Source organism: Melospiza georgiana, chromosome Z (genome assembly GCF_028018845.1).
Source record: "Melospiza georgiana isolate bMelGeo1 chromosome Z, bMelGeo1.pri, whole genome shotgun sequence".
In the NCBI taxonomy this organism is placed as follows: Eukaryota; Metazoa; Chordata; class Aves; order Passeriformes; family Passerellidae; genus Melospiza; species Melospiza georgiana.
Window position 1 is genome coordinate 54,212,607 of NC_080465.1, and position 16,810 is coordinate 54,229,416.

Consider the following 16,810-nt stretch of genomic DNA (forward strand, 5'->3'; position numbering starts at 1 on the left):
TGAGAAAGTGGGCTGGAGGCCCATGCTCAGGATTGCCTAGGAATCAGTCAGGAAGTGGTAAGCAACTGTATTGTAGATTCAGTAGACTGTATTGTAGACTCACTTGTTTTGTAGATTCTCTGTTGTTGTTGTTATTATTATCATCATCATCATCATCGTAATTTTCTTCCTTTTCTGTTTATTCAACTGTCTTTATCTGAATCTACAGTTTTCTCATTTTTACTCGTCTGATTTTCTCCCCCATCCCACAGGCTGGGTAGTGTTTGATTGCCAACTGTGGTTAAACAATGCCACATAAAACACTTAGAAGTGTCAAATTATCCATCACAGCTATTTAGCTGCTCAGTGTAGTAGGAAAAAAAGGATGCCAATTCCTTTTCATCATCCAATGGAATAACAAAATACTACTACAAAAATAATAAAAATTGGGAGTTTTCTTATAACTCATTTTATGGCTAAACTTTTACATCTGTTTGTGTGTTCTTCCAGTTAATTCCAGTGTGAATGTGTGCCATCCCAGACCTTAGCAATAGTCAAGTAAGATGCACAAGTCCTTCCCTGCTACCAATGTGCTTTTTGCATAGGGGACTTAGAGAAAAAAGGGCAGAATTGGGCATAGCCTACCTTCATTTGTATTTAATATAATCATCACTCAAAGTCTCCTTGTTTTCACGACCCCTACTAATTTTAAATTGCAGGTGATAATTATAATGCTTTAAAAAATCTTATTTTTAATAAAACATTTAAATTTCTGGCAAAGCAGTTTTCTTTTCTGCATATAAACAAAGACTTAAATGCTTTTGTTTTTCCTAGAACAACTTGAAAATCAGTCCTGAAATTACAACTCAATATGAAAAAGTGGTACAACTATTAGAAAACAAGGGATCTTAGTAATCAGCAATGCCCTTTTGTGAAAGTCTAAAGTGAATTGGGGAGTGTAAAATATGTATGCCAATATTAATATATATGTGTATGTGTGGTGGGAATTAATCAACTTAGGTCCCTTAATAGTCTAATCAGGGACTAAAGAATTCGTTCTTTACAGGAAAAAAAGAGTTTTGTAATGAGTCTCTGCCATGCTTATGAGTCATAATGAAAAAAGCCTTGTAAAACTTTGGTAAGTAATAGAGGGATTATGGAATTATATTGTGTCAGAACTAGATTCTGTTTTGTGCATTTCCTTCTAAGGTGAAACATGGAAGAGAACAAAGAACTCTACAGGTGAACCAGGTTTTCAAGTTCTTTTTTCCACTTATTTATCTGAAATGCAGGTATCTCTAAAATGAAAATGCATGGGGGTTTTTTAGAGCATTTATTCTGATATACTGAATTATTGAAGTGTCTTAAACAACGAATTCCTTTTAAAATGAAATCATATTTCCAACACAGTGGACAGACACCTAACTTTCAGTAGTAGCCAAGAACACAATTCCACTCTGACAAGGTGCAATCAGGAGGAAATTTTATGTAACACTGCAAGTAATAAATAAATTATGCATAGCAAGACTAAATTCAGAATAAGTATACTGTGAAACAAAATACATTAGAATAATTGAAGAAAGAATTAATTACAGAGTTAGGATATAAACAGTAATGCATCTCAGGCAGAAGCAAACAACAAAATTGAAGGAAAGATAATTGTGGGCCAAGTTTGTTCAAGAGAAACAACACTTACAGGTGGGCAAATTCATCTGATCTCACAGGATGACAGTTTACTTGCAGAGAACCAGCACAAGCTTTATTCATGTTAGATCCTACCAGAAAGGATGGCATTAGATATACTGTGTTTGTATGTATGGCTTGAGCTCTGGACAGAAGTACATTTTACTGTGGGAACTAGATCCCTCTACACCTTCCTGACATTCTAATTGCAATTCTACAGCCACTCAAGCAAAGGATATTTTCACAAACAGCAAAATTAGAATAATTTCTTTAAATCTTGAAGTGGCAGAAATTCACTAATACATAAGCCTGTAACTGTGTGGAAATTTCCTAAGAAAGGTAATTTGCAAAACTACTAGGGAGGTGTTCCCCAATCTTAGAGTAAGTAAACAGCATATCTGGTAAACTGAAACTTCACAGCAGAAAATTCATCTTGGCATCACAAGTTAATTGACACCTGCATTAATTATGTTGTGAACTCTTAAAGCACCACACCACATTCCCTTGCACTTCCAATATGTAACCAAACACAACACACGTAAGCAGTTAACTTACCATTCTGACTAAAAACTCAATCTTAGCTATGTAACATTCTCTATAAACACAGTTACAGATACAAACTGTTATTCTGCATATAGGAAACTATGATGCAGGAATCTTATTTCTACATGTGATCTGAAATGAAAATAAAAGCGGGCATCTCTTCTGGTTAAATGTCAAAGTGCAAAGGAGATGGCTGTGGAACCAGAGAGCGAACACTCTAGGGTAATTTGGTATCGAAAAGGTCCTAAGAGTTTTAAACATGTGGAGAAAGTCATGCTTTACATTAACTGACACTTCACTTCTGATTCACAGCTTCATCCAAATCACACATCTCATCAAGAACAAAGCTGTCGCACAGGTGGATCTAACTTTGCAAGGCATTACAGTAGATGTAGGAAGTTATATTTAGGTGGAAGTCCATACATGATTTTTAGTGATGCTCCTATGGCTGTTTGTACTATTTCATGAAAGCTAGATGGGAAAAACATTTGGGAGGCATCTAGCAACTGTAGTAACTGTACAACTTCCTTGTATGAAGAGTCCACCTAAACATTTTCCAGGTCATCCCTACAATACTAACCTCATTAAGAACGGGAGATGTTATCTCCCTCTTCAAGCCTCTTCTGGGAAAGCAATAAATCTCTGCACTGGAAAGATTTACTGATTTACTGCATTGAATTTAATATTGCCAATCTAAACCAAGTCTCCCAGAAGTTTACAAGTGGTAGACTTTTTTTTTTTTAAGGGAGGGGGGATTTTTGATGAAGAAATGTATTTTTTCCACGTCCATATACTGATGTAATACTTCTGAAGTTGTCAGAATTTCAGGATTGAGGATTTACCCGAATATAAGTTACTTAAATGCAAAGCACTAGAGGCCATTAGTCAAAAATTCAGTAAAAAAATCTCCAAAAAACCCAAACCAAAAAAACCCCAAAAAAACCAACTTCAATTTGCTTTTGTTGTGTCAAAATGGGTGAAGGTCTGAAACTTGGCACATAGGCTTAAAATTGCCCGTAATGGCTCAATCCAATGACCTCCTATAAAGTAAACTATCCCAACCTCTTTCAATCAGCCCTAGCTGTTTTATTTACTTTTTTGCTGGCTCAGGTGGCTCTTGTCCAACTATGCACTGAGCAAATTCAGCATTTCCAAGCAGCACTAATTCTACTAACCCCATCAGGGAAGAAGGGAAGAGGTGAGCAAGCGAATGGTCATGTAAGAGCCAGGATTCATAGCCAGAAGCATAGAATGCAGAAGAAAACTTCTTTGAACAGCACATGCCATTTCTTCAGTTCTAGAAATAGTATGGATTGTTATCCTTAAGAAGAAAGCGGAAGCTAACACAGTTATCTTTGTTGGTAATATCAACTTCTGTTAAGGGGATCAAGGGGATGGACAGCTATGAAGTACTCCAAAGTAGACATCAAATAATTCAGTTTTCAGATTATCAGACAAGGGTTATGCAGTTTTGTGGTCTACTAGTATACTTCAAAATAATACCTCATTAATTTGTGCATAAGCTGTTCTCTTTCTGGTACAGCTTATGTAATTTACTGAGGAAAAAAGGAAAGTACATCCCTAAGACAACATGACTCACTCTGAAACTGTCCCTTTTATCTCCCTCCTCCTTTACCAAAGACAGTGCAGCTAACGTCCCAAAGCCATCAAAGGTATTTGTCTATGTTGAAGAATACTGCAGCTTACTGACATTTATAGCATAAAATATGCTTGTATTTTGCAGCCAAATCCTACTTGAAATAATACTCCAGTCTCATCCGGAAACCATGGCAAGGCTTTCAATTTTTAAGCTGTCATATCTGACAGAGCTGTATTATCTTTAATCTTTCAGGAGAAAATACTCTTAATAGAGAACTGCACATGAAAAATAGAAATAGATTAATTCCCCTTTAAAGACTGCAATATTTAGTCAGAAGAGCTTACACAGAAATTGAGCAGTAACCTTAACTGTGACACACTGCAAAAAACTAAAATGGAAGTACATTTTAAAAAATGAACTAATTACAAATTGTGGGGAGGTCAGATCTCTGCTTTTCACACCAAGAGGACAAAACTAGAAGACAGTCTGAAATAAGCTTTATGAGTTATTTTTCAGTATAAACTGATTTTGAAGTATAAGTTTGGTATGCACTAGATACGATAAGCTAATTCAAGGACAAATAAAGGTCTGAGCATAAGTCACAAAAAATTCTACCAAAATTGGTAGAAAGAAAGGCAGTGCATCCCAGAACAGTAAATTGAGTCTTGGTTTCCTTAGCTCCTTGCTATTCTTTGTTTTGCCTTGACATAAATAATGTCCTCTTACCTGCTGTGGCAACTTCATACAAATAAAACCAAGGAACGAGAGGCTATCTTTAGCAGCATAAATCAAATCTGACTATTGTGATTCTGACATCATTAACAAAATCCAAGACCAAATATACTTATTGCAACCATTTTTTGTATCTTTGATTTTATATTTCTGGGATCTGTTTTTTAGTTGAGCTTAAAGAATATAACTTTATATCCCCATCATAAATCAAACATCATGGATGTCTTTAAATATTCTGAAAGGCTCTTAGTGGATACTAAGTATTTTAGATAAAGAATCAGAGAAATGTAGATCTGGAAGAGATTTTAAAAGATCACCCATCTCTGCACACAGGCAATATGAAATATACTACAGTCCATCCCTATGAGATGTTTCATAAACCTCTTCTTAAAACTTCTATAATGGAAATTTAACAACTCCCATGGGAAGCATATTTTAGTGTATCACTACCCTTATAGTTGGAAAGTTTCTCTACCTTGTCTTTGCTACAAATATAGGTTTACTTAAGTGGATACTAAGAGAAACTTTCCAATTATAATGATCATGAAGTATCCCCAAGTCTATATCAAGAAGCCACTATAATTTTCAAAGACATTCTGGTGTTTGATACGCATACAGTTATTTATAGTTTCACGTTCTTCTGATTAAAAAACTGATTTCAGTAGTTTTTCAGTAACAGAACTGAAACCAGAATTTCTTTTCTGAGACTGACTTCACCTTTAATTCTTTAATTGACAGGACAAATATGTAATGCCAGTATTAAACAACTATTCTGGATTATGTAGTATATTTTTGTATTAGTTGTTAAAAGCCCAGCACAAAATAATGATAAAAAAGAAAAAAAATCAAAACATGTGGAACAAAAGTGGTCTTTCATTTAAAACTCAAGGATGGAGTTCCGTATTCTACTCCAGCAGGAAGTCCTGACTTTAAACACATGACATAATCTGTTTCTATCTCATCTTTAAAAGGACACTAAATATTCATTTATATTAGAAGTTTAATGAAGATGCTTGTATGCAAAATATTTCAAATGCTAACACGAGGAGTGCTGCTTCTTAACAGGTTCACGAGATGATACAGGAACATGGCATGTCTCTAAGAAAATCTGACAGGAAGCAAAGAACAAAAGAGCAAGTAAGAAAGATACCACTTCTGCCAAATACGTGTTTTTTGGTACTGGCTTCTATATAAATTGACTTCTGTCTGCTGATAGTGTCTTTATTGTGTTCCTAAAGCAGTGCATGATTTATAATGGATTCAATTGATTCATTTCAGTATCAGAAGTACAAAAGCCACAGAAGTGATACACTCTGCAACTGTGTTAAAGCTACCATAAAGGTAAATTGCTCTATTTCAGGGCTTCCTGAAATCAGGGCATTCTGACATATCAGTTATTTAGAAAGCTACCTTTAGACAATCCAGTCAAGATACAATGAAACTGATACACCATTTCATTTCATGGTTTGTTTAAACATGCACAGAATGGTTAATGTTCTGTTGTCTCATGTTACTACTTTGAAGTAATCCTCATTTAAATTCAGACTATATTTATATTTTTAAAGCACAAATCTATTTTTTTTTCAGCATTGTTCTAGCACAGTCTATATTTGCATCAAAAAGGCTCGAGGCAGCAAATGTCATGTTTTGCATAAAATTCTTTTTCTACTATGGTAACAAATTTCTTGCTGCCATGGGATTCGTGTGATATTTTTCCCTTCATAATTTTTTTAAAAAATAAATTAAAAAAAACCCAAACCCATAGAGCGCAAATAGAAGCAAAATTTCATCTTATAGTCATTATTTCACATTCTACATTATATCCCCAATCAAAAATGTTTTGTTTTACAAATATTATTTGTATAGATACAATATTGTTTCAGGCTTGCAGTCGTGAGAACAATTATACTGCGTGGCTACTGGAAATACCCTGCCTTTAGCCTTGTTATGCACCTGAGATGTGTGAAACTGTTTCAATTACAAATATATTACAGAAGACCTAGGGCCTGATCCTGCAAATGTTAAAAGCATTCTACAACAGCCATTTGCCAGTGATAAGGAAGAACAGATATTGGAGGTGCAGGATTATCCCAAATCAGGCCTTAAGTGTTAAGTGCATACAACCACATTATATGGTGACATCTCTAAGTAAAATCCTGTATTTTTATGTAATGCAGAAGTAACACACACAACTTACATATAGTAATAATTTATTCTGAAATGTTCATTTTAGTCTCTGTTGAGACATCACCCACGTCTCATTAATAAAAGAGCAGCCATCTCACCTCAAATACCAGAATATACAACAAGTTACAGCATAGCAAAAAAATTCTACCTACTTTAAGATAAAATCTAATTCAGGTAAAATAATTTTGTTCAAGGTTTTACAGTTACACAGATGTTTTTTTGTTGTTTTTTTTTTCTTTTTCAGAGCACAAAGAAAGTGTAAATTGTTACACCATAACTATCTATGCACATTATGTGACCACAGAAATGTTAATCATTACTTCATAAAATGAACCATCAGTTCCATTCATGCAGAAAAGCAGGCTAGGAAAGCTTGTTCAGCGGAAACCATATTACTGTGAATTTCACAGCCACATGATTAATTATTGGGTTAGATGAACTCACAAATACTAAACATGAGTATATTTTTTTTTGCATAAATAATACCAATTCTTCCCTGATGTAGTTTAGTTGGTCTGTAATCTAGAAATTATTGGTAAAGCAATATGACTGCATCGTTTCTATTGTGCTATTCTATGATTTCAATGACAAGCAATATTCAAAGGATAATGGGATGAGATGCATGTTAAACATGGGAATACATGTTAAACATACTGTACAAATACACTTGCTTTAGCAATTTTATTCCAAACTGTCAATCAGGTATTCCTGCAAAATATCACCAGTGGAGACAAAGTATACTATCAAATATGGCTTCCAGAACAAGGACCATCTAACAGGAATAAAAGCTATTTACAACAAATAAAAACAAAACAAACAAACAAACAAAAAAAAATCAATCCCCATTTTTTTTTGTTTCATTTGAAACAAAGTTTCTAAGTAGCTGCTGTATATAATACATCAGTTTTTTTTTTTTTTTGTTGCACTTAAACAGAAGTTACCAGGTAAGAGCCAGAGTGACGTTTAGGGCTTTGTGTTCCACTGGAGTCAGTGTTTTCAGACTTGGTGTCACGTTTCTTGGTGCTGTTATTCACCGGGGTTGGTATCTGTGAGGGCCGAGCAGAGCTATTGTCCACGCTGCTCTTCCTGCGGCTTGGGTTGTAGTTGAAAGGAGTCACCCTTGCTGCCACAGCACCGATGGGGGAGCTGTGCTTGCTTGAGCTACTGGAACTGAACGGAGTACGCTCGCTAACAGTACTTTCATTAATTTCTGGTGCAGGAACAGGATTATTCTGCAGAGGCTTTGTTTCAGTGCCTTTCTTGTCTGGACTGTCTATCTGAAAGAAAGAGTTCAGACGGTTTTCTAAGCCAACGGTACGAACAGGACCACCTCCATTCCCTGGGGTTTGCTTCTCTTGAATCTCTTTGGGATCTTTACCATTCATGCCCCCTTTTTCTGAAATACTGTCAATAACAGGGGGAGTATTTCCAGTTGGGGACCTTCCAGATCGAGGGTTGTTAATTGGGCAATCCTCTATCCTCACCCACACATCCTCTGTCTTAGAGACAGCTGGAGCCATCTGATAGATGAGGGTTTTGGAATCAGAGCCATTTGCGGCACCTGAAGAAGAATGCTGAGGATCATTCATTATCTGAGGAATTTCATTTTCTTTTATTTTTCTCCAAGTACCTTTTGCTGGTGCTTGGCTTTCTTTACTTTGCTTGTGTCCAGGGAGAGAACCTCCATGCTGCTTTTCATCTTCACTTTTTGCCTTTTCACTGGATTCTGAAGAAGCTGACAGAATTGAGGAGGAACTTCCAGTTCTCCGCCAAGTGCTTACACGAGGAAGTGATGAGGAATGCTTACTGTGCTCACGCTTCCACGTTCCTGATCTGTTGATCAGCAGCCTAGATGGACTCTCAGAATGGGAACGAGCTATGTCATGACGCTTTGCTGGTCTCCCATCATATTCTATAGTAGGGCTCTGATTAGGGGCTAATTTTCGCCAACCACTACTCTGGGCAGGTGAATGAGCGGATAAAGACATATCAGGAAGAGAAGGACTTAAAACTGGGGTCTGTAGTTGGGACCTTGTGGGAGAATCTGGCCTGGAAGGTGACAGAGATTCAAATGAAGCTGACTCTTCTAATTTCCGTCTCAGAGTAGGGCTCGGAGCCTCTTTAATGAAAGTTGACTGACGAACGAGAACAGGTCTCTCAGATCTGTCAGATTCACTTCCACTAGACTTTGTGGATGGCATTCTGGATAGGTCGGTCTTTTTGTTTGATCCACCAGTACTGAGAGTTTGGTTTAAACCCTTTGAAGCAGATTCACTTCGTGGAATGCTACTGGTACTCTTAGGTAAGGCAGTTTGCTTTGCAAGGTTTTGCTGGCTCATCTGCCTGCCTGGTGGTGTGTACGACATTCTACCTGAACTTGAGGATTTAGTTGAAGCTGTGCTAGGAGATGATGTTCTTGGCAACTGTGACAGTTTGTTGGGAGGACTGATACCATTTCTTCCTGGGGAAATGGAGCTTCGTCCAGGAGATTGCAGAGGCCTACTTAATGGCTGCTGTTGAGGTCTAGAAGGAGTGGAGTCTCTAGATCCTGATCTAGAAGGTCCTTTACTTGATCCACTCTGGTTCAACCCTGATGGCTGCCTAGTCACAGGAGCTGGCTCAGGTTTCACTGATGATTTGGCTCCTCTTGGAGAACTAGTCAAGCTTTGGCCTTCACTGGGACTCTTGGAGTTCATGTTTTTGAGTGGGGGTCCTTTTTTGGAAACAGGACTAGTACTTGAAGAACTATTTCGAACCCCTGGAATATGGATCATTGTTCTACCACGTGAAATTGAAGGCACACTTGTCTGTTGTGGTTGCTTCAAACTTGAAACTTCTGAATTCGAGCGTGCTTTTCCTGTGATCATACTTTTATACACTTTCTTCCCTCCTTTGATTCCCCTACTTTCTGATTCTACTTTTTTAGACTCCAGTGTACTCTTCTCTCCTGGCTTAATAATTCTTGGACCTTTATTACTAGTGAAAGGTTTTTCTTCTTGGTCTGGGGTAAGATGAAATGGTGACCCTAGAGAAATACCAGATTTTAATGAAAGGATAGAGTCAGAGTCTGATGAAGCTTGTCTAGACAGTGATGCAGCAGCTGCAGCTTGATGCAAGCTACTAACTATAGAATTTGCACCTTCTTGTATAGCTTTCCAGTCAAAGTTTTCTGAATCAGGTGAAAAACCATGTTCTGAATCTGGCCTCTGTATCTCTCTTAAATCCAGTGTTAAATCTTCTGCTAGTATACCACCTGTGTTTCTGGAATTATTTTTTTCACCATCACTCTTCATTCTTGAGGGCTTTTTCTTTTTAGGCATAGCAGAACTAATGCATTCCTGCAGAAGATCATCTTCTGAGTCAATGCTAAGAGAACTCAGAGAGCTGTTTCTAGAGAAGCACACAGGAGTATCTTCAACATGAAATGATTTAGGTGCATAACCAGAAGTCTGTGGTCTGTTGGATTCCACCTGTGGCTCGGAAGCCTCAGGACGTTTTGAAGGTTCCCCTTCTTTGTTGTTATTGTTTTCTTGATCAATATCACTGAGGGAGCTAAGAGATGAATTGCGAGAAAAACAAACAGGTGTGTTTTCAATAGCAAAATTCTGCATTTTTTCATCTGCAGCTGCTCCTCTGTCTGGAATATCTTTGGTTGACTGAGAGAAAGTTTTTGTCTGGCTTCTGCCCGTTGGGTGTTTTTGACAAACTTGTGTCCTGTTACTTGGCTGCTGATTTGAAGACTGTTCTGCATTAGAGCACTCTTTACTTTCAATTTCCTTTCCTTCTTTTCCTTTTCTTAATTCTGCCTTCTCCCTTGAAAGGTCAACGTCATCATCATCAAAATCTAATGAACTCAGGGAATCATTCCGTGAAAAACAGTAAGGAGTTCCCTCAATAGGCGTATAATGATGAGGGGAATCAAATGCAAAGCTTCCTCTTACACGCTCTTCATTATTTGGCAATTTGTCATGAATCTCTCTTGAATTGTTTTTAAGGTTCTGTTTCTTTGCATCTCTGTTCTCTGGATAGCCTCTTTCATTACTAGCATTGCTTTTGGGTTCCGTGCTTTTTCGCACACGTGCTCTGTATTCATTGTTTTGGGAAACAGGCTTTACTGGTGATGTTGGCTTCTTTTTCTCACCTTCTGGCTGGTTTTTATTACTTGGAGATGAAGATGCTTGTTGAATTTGATCCATTATCTTCTTCACTCTGAAAGGTTTGTGACTTTTTCCTTTTGGCATAGCTGAGTTAATGCACTCAGCCAGAATATCACCCTCTTCTGTTTTGTCATCATCCAGACCAAGGGGAGTCACAACTGAGCTTTTTGCTCTCTGAGAATCATCAGTACTTCTGCCTTCTGTAGGAATGGTGTCCCGCTTTTCAAACTCCCCTGACTCTGCTCCCACACCCACATTGTCTGCATTGGCCAGCTCACTTGGGGGGGATTCTATTGTCAGGTCACTTAGAGATGTAGCTGTTGAAAAATTTATTGGTGTACCCTCAACACAATATACGCGTGGCATATCATCTCCTGGTGTAAAAGTCACGTGCTTTTGTGATTGCAGTCTGCTTTGTGAAGGCAAAAGTTTGTAAACTGGCAACTGGCTGGGCTTTCTGGCTACAGGAGGAGGTATTTTTGGAGCAGACGCTTGAGAAGGCTTTTTGGCTTTACGTGAAGACTTCGTTGGCATTGCAGAAATAATACACGCTTCCAGTATTTCAATATCATCATCAGAATCATCCAGAATGTCTTTTTCTGCTTCAGCTGGCTTCTCTGGTTTCTTCTCCTGGTTATCCTTAGTATCATCTGACTGTTCAGGTTCTGCTTCGTTTCCATGCTCGTTTTCATGAACTGGAGGCATAATTCTTAACTCTGCATCCTTCTGTATAAATGGCTCATCAAGGCTCAGAGCACTCAGGCTAGAAGAGCAAGAAAACCCATCTGGTGTGCTTTCTGTGGCAAAATGTAATAGTGTATCAGCATCTGGCAGTACCTGAACTCTTTGAACAGCTGCATTTACAGCTGCCTGTCTAGGACCGGGCTCTCTTTTCTCTGTAGTGGTTGCTTTTCCTTTAGGTACCTCTCTTTTGACTTGAACTCCTTGAGCAGGCGGTGGTGTTTTACTTCTGCTTGGAGGCATTGTTTGTCCAGGGCTGTCTGGAAGGTCACTGGGACTTATAATTCCACTTACTATTCCACTGCAAGGCTCACTTTGAACTGAACTAGCAATTGAACGGCTTTCAAAACTATCCAGGGAACTTACAGAAGTACATCTGCTGAACATGAGTGGTGTTTCCTGTACATAATGTTCTGGTGGGCTTTTAGGAGTTTGGGCACCACTCTTTGAGGGAGATTTGGCACCTGAAGAAAATTCAACAGCTTTATGTCTAGAGGAATCAGAAGGAGACAAGCTAGAAGTCTGAAGTCTAGTGGATTTTGTTCTGATGTGTTGTGCTGTTGATGTGATTTCACTTGCTGCACCTTCTGTAGGTAGAGCCCCACTGTTCTCCTTCAGTTCTGCAATCTGCAGTGTGTTATTGGCATCTGTACCACGTGCAGATTGATCACGTCCTATTTCATCTTCAGCTGATGACAAGGATGACAAAGAGCTACACCTTGAAAAACATATTGGGGTATCTTCCACACAGTAAGTTTGTATAGTTTCCTGATTAATAGAGGGAGTCTTACACGAGGCGTTCTTCTGTGCATGACCACTTCTGCTCTGTGCAGAGCTTGGGTGAAGCTGGTTCTGCCTCTTTGAACCAGCTGAGGGGGCTGATGTGCTCCCACTGCTTGGGGCAATGTGGTCAGTTTTATTGAGTTGCACTGAAGAAGTCTTTGGAAAAGTAAAAGATGGCTTCTGAGAAGGTGCTGGAACTTCTGTTGAATATTTTAAACTATAATCAATAGGCTGATCAACATGATGTTCCTCTTCATTGTACTTTATGCTGTAATTAGTTGGCCTGTCTTCCTCTTCATGTTGTTCCTCCTCAGAATAACGTTCACTATAGTTGGTTGGCTTATCATCATCATAATCATCCACCTGGCACAAGGACTGGTTCACTTTCTGATTCATTCCAAGAGTTGGGCCTACTCTGTTCTGATCTGAGCCACTGGATCCTCTTGATCTAAAGGAAGAAACACACTCCTGCTGTCCAAAAGGTGTCTGATATTTCATGTGTTTATCCTCTCCACTTTCAGTATACACAGGGTAGGCTGCATTTTGGTTCCTTGACTGTCTTTGCTCATTTTGTTTCATTTCATCATCTATTGTATGCTTAGGCCTTGCCCATCTTTCATTCTGGGAGGGACTTTGCCTTCCAGAATTTAACTGCTCATCTGAATATTTAAGACTATAATTAATAGGAGTGTCTAATTCTCCATCATTGTCATCCATGTGATTTGCACTATGAATCTTGTGTGCCAAGTCAGCTGGATATTGGCCATAACTACAGAATTTGCTTTCATCATCTTCGGAGTAAGACTCAATGGAAGGTTTCATTTGGCCTCTTTTACCATAGCCATCACTGCTGCTGACACTATTTAAACTATCATTTGAAGCTCTTTTGTATTCCATTTTTGTATAAGGCACAGGACATGTCCTGTTTGAGTTCTCGGATTTTGGAAAGTATGTATTTGAGTGAGTATGGGCAGAGGCTGATCTCCTCTGGGCATTTCTCTCTTCTGTCAAACAGTGTATTTCAGAAGTGGAACCAGAACTTCTGTCTTCCTGTGGAATGTGCATGCTTGTTACTTCTTCCATAACTTTGGCAATCTGAGCTGCAGTAGTAGGAATCTGCATTCCTATTCTCTTAGAGGAACTCCCAGTACTCTCTGCAGCTTGATGATAGGTATTTAAACCTACTGTTCGATCCCTTTCAACACTCCTGTCTTTCTCAGACCGAGAATTTTCTGCATTTCCTCTACTGGAAGAGGACGAGGCAGGCAATACTGTAGTATTTATGGTATATGGTGAGAGCACAGTCATATTGCCAGCATTAAAGCTCTCTGACCTGCACACCCCATCATCATGGCGGTTGGCATCCAGCACATACTCACTATATATATTTTGCTTATGTCTCTGCTTATTGCGGTGAGATGCTTTCGGGCTTAAGTTATCAATGTTGTCAAAAGTCTCTGATAAATGCTGAGCATCTAATTCTGCTTCTAGTGCTTTTTGCTTTCTGACATGGAGGGATGGGAGGCTTGATCCTGGAGACATGATGTTGGCATCTTTGTACTTTGCTGGCCTGTTTGCCATGAGGTTCCGTAGAGCTGCAGCACTACCCATGGCTATCATTTTGTGTTTAGAGTGAATCAGGTTTTTCAGCATGCTCACGGCTCCCATGTCCCACAGCGCCTCCTGATCCTTTGCATTTCGAGCAGAGAGATTCCACAGGGTCCCACATGCGTTACTAACTATTGTCAAACTGTGTGACTTCAAGTGTTGTAACAAGGTTTGTAAGCAGCTGTTCTCTCGCAAGATTTGCCTGGGGTTGAGTAATTGAAAATAAACATCCGTAAGTGGCATTTCAAAAGGATAAGAGACAAAGCAAAACAGAAACCTATTCTTCTAGAAATTAGTTTTGCCCTTACAAAGGATAATTAAGAATTCTCCTGTGCAAATAACTTGTATTTCCATTAGCTTTTATCTGAATACTAACAAAATCCTATTACAAATATGAATAGTTAGCTTTCGGTACAGTTCATCATTAGCAAGCAGCAGCTTTTAATCTGCTTGCACATTCCTGTTATGTAAGTGCAATACCCTATTAATCAAATGTACTAGAAATTAACTGTTTTTAATTACTATACTTAACACATGCATTCATATGAAGGCTTGGTCATAGAAACTATCTAATAAATATACATGTGGAACTACTAAAAATTGTCAGAAGTGTACCCACCTATGGTCCTCATTAGTAGCAATTAGGCTAGAAACATTTCTTAGTATTCCTCCTCCACTTTCTATGATGGCTAAAGTGTTTGTTTGGCTCCGGTATGTCAGTGTGCCAACCAGAAATGCAAGAGCACCATCAACAGCACATATGTCAGCTTTGTTCCCAGTGCAGTGAGCTGACAAATTCCATAAGGCACTCAGAACGCTTTTCAGGGTGGATTCCTAGGAAAACAGCAACATGACAGAAGAAGTTTTCAGCTATTGACCTTAAGCTGTCAGAAACACATTAAGTTAGCTTCAAGGAGCTGTGTACACTCCAATTCTGCTTTCTGGGGTGGTAAGGTGCAGGCAGCAGTGCACATGTATTTTGTTTACTTTGCTCCTTCCTTCAGCCATGGATTTGATACTGCCTACCTCAGAGGTATCAGAAATATGTGTCTCAATACTTGTTTGCTGCTACAATGATAGAAGGGCTTGAAGACCAGTTGGCAGCAGTCTCTGGGATGGAATATACTCTCATCTACACACCAAAGAAGTCGTAGATGCCTACTAATTAACTGAAAAGAGCTTTTATTAAATGACAAAATTATAAAAAAGACTATTTTAACAGCACAGCTCATGAAACTGAAAAGCAAAAGCAGTCAACCCTCATAAATAATATCAGATCAACACTAGTTTTGAGGTGACATTGCTCCATTGTGGTCTGCTGCTATGTTAAATCAAAATCTTCTTCCAGAAAAATTACCTGAGCCACATCAACTGTTTCAGCAACTGCTGTTATTAAAAATGGTCAATGGTCATATTAGTGTTTTGTGTAAAAAAAAATGCAATCTCTCAAAAATTCAATTTAATAACTTCTAGAAGATACCTTTTTAACTTCTAAAGCACATTCCATCAATGCTTTCACACTTCCAACTTCTCGTAGAGTCTTTTTACTGTTTACATCTGCTCGCCAGGACAAGTTCCTCAATACACTTGCAATGACCTGCAAAATGAGAAAGAAAAGTAACATATTTCAAGATAGGAATGTTTTTAGCAGGTTATCAGACTTTCCTCCTAGACTTATCAAATGCTATGTTAATTAACAGTGGTCACGTTCAATTACTGAACTAATATTTGCTAACATCTGCTTTTTGTTGTATTGTCTGCTAGACTGGTCTAACGTTTCAGCATCAAGTTTGATCAAAGCTACTGGCTTTTGTGTGTTGGTACTTAAAACAGAGATTGGAAGTCAAGTTCTCTGCTTCTCTATTCTTATGTCTGTTTTAGAGTTATATCATCTCAAAGGAGAGATTTATATAATATTTTTTTCACTTTTTTCACTTAGAACAATATCACTTGCCTGTCTCTCATATGGTATGATTATTTTGATGTTTATAAACCTCTTTAAAGTATTTTTAAAATACATTCTGCCTTTTACAAGCAGAATAGCTATCTCCAGAAGATGTCCTGGTACTTGGCAGCAGTTAGACTGAGATAGGTTGTCACTGTAGTGGGCAGTCATTACACATTAAACTCCATCCATTCATGAGCAGCTGTAAGCATGCATATCCCTCACGAAATTAATTTGATAGAAAACTTCTGCTTATGGGTGTTCTCATTGTCACAGAAGTGCATAAACTTTTCAGGTTACATGGTGAATGCTCCCTTGCTCACCCCCACAGTGGAGCACAGACAGCCATGGCACATGGAAGGGCCCAGGAACACCCAGCCCTGGCTGCTCCCAAGGAGCCACCAGCCCTTCAGAGCCCACCTCAACCCAGGAGCCCAAAGCCAGGTGGGAACTGTGCCCTGTCCAGGCTCTTCCCAGAACTCTCCCAGGGAACCCAACACCCCGTGGCACGGCTGTGACACTCAGGGGAGTCAAAGGGAGCAGCTCTCTGCCCATTTTGGACAGAGGGGGTGTGGGACACTGTGGGATCCAGGGGAAGAGCACTCTGGAACTGTAGAACACTTATTGCAGGATGGCAGGACCCAAAGGTTTCAAATGCAGGAAAACAGATGGATTGAGGTGATCTTTCAGCACGGGAAAGCACAGGGGACAGAAAGGCACAGTGACGTCTGAACAGCTGATTGGCTGATATAGTTGTGTGGACATGCCTTTTGAGTACACTGATCCCATATTCTTACTAAATCCCATTTATAACTTGTCCTGAGTGGAGGACTTCCTGCTCTGTGTGTGTGT

The 16,810-nt window shown here is 38.8% G+C and overlaps 1 protein-coding gene across 4 annotated transcripts in view; it reads right to left on the reverse strand.

The window, feature by feature from the left end:
* Positions 1-1,445: 1,445 nt before the first annotated feature.
* The window catches only part of APC (APC regulator of WNT signaling pathway), a 93,896-nt gene continuing 78,531 nt past the window's right edge, over positions 1,446-16,810 (reverse strand). For all 4 annotated transcript variants that reach the window (XM_058044330.1, XM_058044328.1, XM_058044329.1 and 1 more), the window contains 3 exons: positions 15,494-15,610; positions 14,633-14,847; positions 1,446-14,215 (listed from right to left, as the gene is read on the reverse strand). In XM_058044330.1, coding sequence (XP_057900313.1) covers positions 7,651-14,215; positions 14,633-14,847; positions 15,494-15,610 — 6,897 coding nt within the window. In that variant the 3' untranslated portion in view covers positions 1,446-7,650. The remainder of the gene's footprint in view (positions 14,216-14,632; positions 14,848-15,493; positions 15,611-16,810) is intronic.